This window comes from Papaver somniferum, chromosome 5, assembly GCF_003573695.1.
Source record: "Papaver somniferum cultivar HN1 chromosome 5, ASM357369v1, whole genome shotgun sequence".
NCBI lineage: Eukaryota > Viridiplantae > Streptophyta > Magnoliopsida > Ranunculales > Papaveraceae > Papaver > Papaver somniferum.
Window position 1 is genome coordinate 88,537,922 of NC_039362.1, and position 4,563 is coordinate 88,542,484.

At 37.7% G+C, this 4,563-nt stretch overlaps 1 protein-coding gene across 1 annotated transcript; it reads right to left on the reverse strand.

Moving 5' to 3' along the window:
- Positions 1 to 1,257: 1,257 nt before the first annotated feature.
- LOC113277621 lies at positions 1,258 to 2,569 on the reverse strand. The gene is made up of 3 exons (XM_026526664.1): positions 2,316 to 2,569; positions 1,717 to 1,964; positions 1,258 to 1,544 (listed from the first exon to the last, which is right to left on the reverse strand). The coding sequence occupies exons 2-3, from the start codon at positions 1,957 to 1,959 to the stop codon at positions 1,431 to 1,433; spliced, it is 357 nt and encodes a 118-aa protein (XP_026382449.1). The 5' UTR covers positions 1,960 to 1,964; positions 2,316 to 2,569; the 3' UTR covers positions 1,258 to 1,430.
- Between the last annotated feature and the right edge of the window lie 1,994 nt (positions 2,570 to 4,563).

The window sequence follows — 4,563 nt, forward strand, 5'->3', positions numbered from 1 at the left end:
CGTGGTTAAGGCATGGTCGGCCGGTCGTGACCACGGTCCCGTGTTGCCTTTTTCTTAATTTTATAATATTTTGATGATTTTATGAAAAATTCATGAATTTTGAGAAATTTGGTGAATTTAGGGAGTTTCCATGAATTGAAGGAGTTTTCATGAGTTCAGGGAAGCAAAAAATAATAAAATAATAAAACAAGGGCGTGTGGGACCATGGAGGCATGTCCGGCCGGCTATGGACCGGTCCCACGAGTTTTTCATAAATTTTTAATATTTTTTAGGTATTTTTGATGATTTGAGGGAATTTTTCCTAATATGAGAGAAATACCATGAAATCAAGGAATTTGATGATTTCAAGGAAAACTAATAATAAAACAATAAAACAAAGGGGCGTGTGGGCCGGCTAGGGCATGGCCGGCAGGCCAAGGTCCGGTCCCACAAGTTTTCATAATTTATTTTATTATTATTATTTGATGATTTGTGCAAAATACCATGAAATCAAGGAGTTTTTCATGAAATTAGAGAAATAATAATAAAAATAATGAAATAATAAGGAACCGTGGGGTGTGGGGCCGGTTGGGACGAAGGCATGGCCGGTTGGCCAATGGTCACGCCCCACACTCCTTTCCTTAATTTTATATTATTTTTTATGGATTTATGGAAGTACCATGAAACCGAGGAGTTTCCTCGAGACGAAGGAGATTTGATAAAATGAGAGGATTTTCATCAAATCATGGAAAATAATAAAAATGCATTAAAAATATAAAACTGGCGTGGGATTGACCACGACACGGTCGGTCGGTCGTGTGTCCGTGCTCCCAGCACCCTGGTCAATATTTTTAATTATTTATTATTTTATTCTCTATTTTGCATAGGTTCATCGTTTCGTTGTATTTTTGAAATACTCGTTCGTGCGGTGATTGTTAGTGTATCATCGTTAGAGCTGGCAAACGGGCGGGCCGGAGCTGGCAAACGGGCGGGCCGGAGCTGGCTTGTTACGGGTTACACGGGTTCGGGTTAACACGGGTCAAAACCCGCGGGTTGATATTCTTCACGGGTGGTCATTTCTTCAACCCGCACCCGTAACAGGTTAAACCTGAGGGTTCACGGGTTAACCCGTTTATGGTGAGTCAACTCGCCAGAAACCGATTTGACAGAGTTTCCTCAGTTTCCTGGTTTATTTTCGGCCACATTCAGGCCATCTAAAGCACTTTCCCTGCAAACTAACATTCATCTAACTCATTCACTGCACTCGCACATTCAAGATCAAGACATTACACACTGCTACAATCTCTACTTCAATAGCAACAACAACAATTGCGGAAGGAGAATGGAAAGAAGAACATCAGTACAACACCACCATATGAAAGAAACTAAAAAATGGAAAACAATGTCATACACCATCACTAATTAAGGGGTCAAAACAAGCCAAGAATTTATTAAAAAGGTTCACGCTTCATAACTGACTGCAAACGCTTCCTAGTGAATGACTCCTTAACTGACTGTAAACGCTTTCTCTTCCTGACAGAACGTCGAAGGTCTGTCCCACCTGACTGTAAAAGAAAGCAAGAAAGGGGGAATGATAATAAGTCAGCGACAAGGAAACTTCCATTTTTAATAAGCATATACATGCCAAATAAATTCAGAACCAAATGTGGCACAAATGACACTAGCTGAAATTGCTCAACAAGTCCAACAGAAAAAGAATATGTAAACAAAACTTACAATAAGATCGACACCGTCTTCTAAACCGGAATTCCATGGGACATCAGCTTTGATCACAACATAAGAAACTTGAACCGTGTCGCCTTCATATGGCATAGAATGAGATAAACATTCTTCCTTTTCAACCACAAATCGAATCCCAACTACATACTGTGATTGTTGTAGGCTTATTGATAATACACCGACCACTGTCATTAACATCATAAATCTGTTGCACCTCATAGGATGCCTAAGCAATTCCATGAATTCTGTACAGATAATAAATCAAACCGATATTCAAGATGTTGCTGGCAGATTACATCTAAACAATTTATTAACATATAAAACTGTAGATGCAAAGAATGTAGATCTATGAATCCAGTATTTTACATGCAAATGTTGATCAAATATCACGCACATATGAAAATACAATACGTTAGAATTGGAAAAACAGAAGTAAATCTTACCTTGAAAAGAAAGCAAATCTGATACAATACAGTTTAAGGCAATCAAAATCGAACTCAGATTCAAAATCAATTTCAGATTCAAAATCAAGGCAATCAAAATCTATTCAAGAAGAATAATCTTTGAAAATTGAAATAGAACAGAGAGAGACTTACCAATTCTATATGATCAATAGCCAACAAATCCTTGTTTCATCTAACAAATCGATTACTAGATTAAAGGGGCTTCTGTAAATATCGACCATTTAATGGCAAAGAGCTTCTGTAAATATGATCAAAAACACGTCAAGAAGGTGAAGGGTATGAAACTATGAATTGCTTTGAAGATTACGTATCCAAATTTGAAGATTCGGCTGCCGAAGAACGGAGGAGAAGAGAAGGAGTAGAAGAAGAAAAGAGAGAAGAAAAGAGAATGATATCTCTTCATTTAGGTTTAGGTTTATCCTTTTATACCTTTAACGTATGGATAAGATTAACCCTAGAATAATCTGACGGTAGGGATTAAATATAACTTATTAATTAGGTGTTGTAGACGGGTTGACGGGTTTAACCCGCGGGTTTACGGGACGGGACGGATAAACCCGTTTTCTCACAAGCCGCTATTTCTCCAACCCGCGCCCGGCTTGTTTAGGACCAAGCCAAGCCGGGCTCGGGTTTTCACGGGCCGGGTACGGGTTAATCCGCGGGTTTCAGCTTGTTTGCCAGCTCTAATCATCGTTAAATACACCTTCACCATTTGAATCGGGGCTTACTTAGAGGTAGCTCAGACGCCCAGTTGTTGATTATTTATTATTAATTGTGGAATTCAGTGGAGAATAATTCACAAAACTGAGTAATAAGATGTTTATTATTAATTCGTAGGATCAGCTGAGGATTCGACTACGAATTCAGAATAATAAAGTGAGCATTACCATTCCATGGGATCGTAGATTCGACCATAGAATCGGAGTAATTAAGGTTTGTCTATTGTACTTATGAGACTAGTTGTGGATTCGATCATGAAATCGGAGTAATGAGATAATATAGTTATTGTTATTCTATGAGATCAAGTTGTGGATTCGATCATAGAATCAGAACAATTGTTATTGTCATTCCATGGTACCAGTCGTGGATTCGACCATGAAATAGGAGCGATTGTAATTAGGAATAATTAACTTTGTGGCTCTATACTAGCAGAGCAAGCTGTCTATGAGCATTAATTATCCCGATATGAGCTTGTCGGTAAGTCATATCCTTTATATAGTCAGGGTAAACTCGTTGTTGTTCCTGAAGACGTTATCGCTCTATATTAGCAGAGCAAGATGTCTAGGAGCCGTCCATCTCGTGATACTATATAGAAATAATCACTGAAAGTGTTCAGTATTCATGAGATATGCCGTTGTCCACTCGTGAGACTACATATCTACATGTACTCTGAGAGAAAGTATTCTCCGTTGAGAATTCGATGAGAGAACCGTGTATCAATACTCACGTCTGATTGCTGGATCAGAGCTTCATATAATTATGAGTTTACGATTTTAGCCCTTGTCGAAAATCCACCATCTACATTAAGTCCCCTGCTTACTGAGGAAATCTGTGTTCCTCAGTCAGCATTAAATGGTGATTTTCCGACCATAAATAACAATACCAGTAATTGAACTTAGTCGTAAGTTGAGACGTTATCGGATTTAGAGAGCATGAGCAAACCACGACTTGATGAAGGATTCAATGTCATGATTGGAGTGTCGTTTGATGAGCATAAATTGGTGTTGAACCGCTGGTTTGGACGACGAGTCCTTGGTCGATTAGGATTCAGGGGTCGGGCCCAATAAGGAAATCCTTATTTTAGGAAACCCAAAGGTGAATGCTCACACGAGAGAAAAGTTTTTTTTTTTTTTTTTTTTTGAAAAGACGTGCGTCTGTTAATAAATTTTTTGTCTATGAGCTTTCATGAAAAATTTTATTTTCGATATGTGAGCGTTCACAAATTTTTGAAAATATACTCTCGCTTCAAAGACAGATGCTCGCGCGAAGGAGAAAAGTATGTAGATATATTTTTCAAATTTACATGGGTTTCACGTTAAATATTTACATATTTTGTAAAATCATGTTTTGATTTTGAACAACTGTTGAAAGTAGACAATTATACATGGTGAAATAATGTCTGTGAGTTTTCACAACTGTAGAATGGACGTCTGTCCAATTTTCGAAAAACCAGTGGATGTTCACTCAGTAAAACTTTACGTGGGTTGTCCATTGTTTCATGAAAATCAATTTATGATTTTTGAGAAATTACTAGAAGCAAGAAATTGTATACATGATGAAATAATATATGTATGAGTTTGGCGATATTACAGTGTATGCACACATGTAGAAAACCAACAAATGTTCATATGAAAGGTTATGTGAATTATTCATAGTTTCA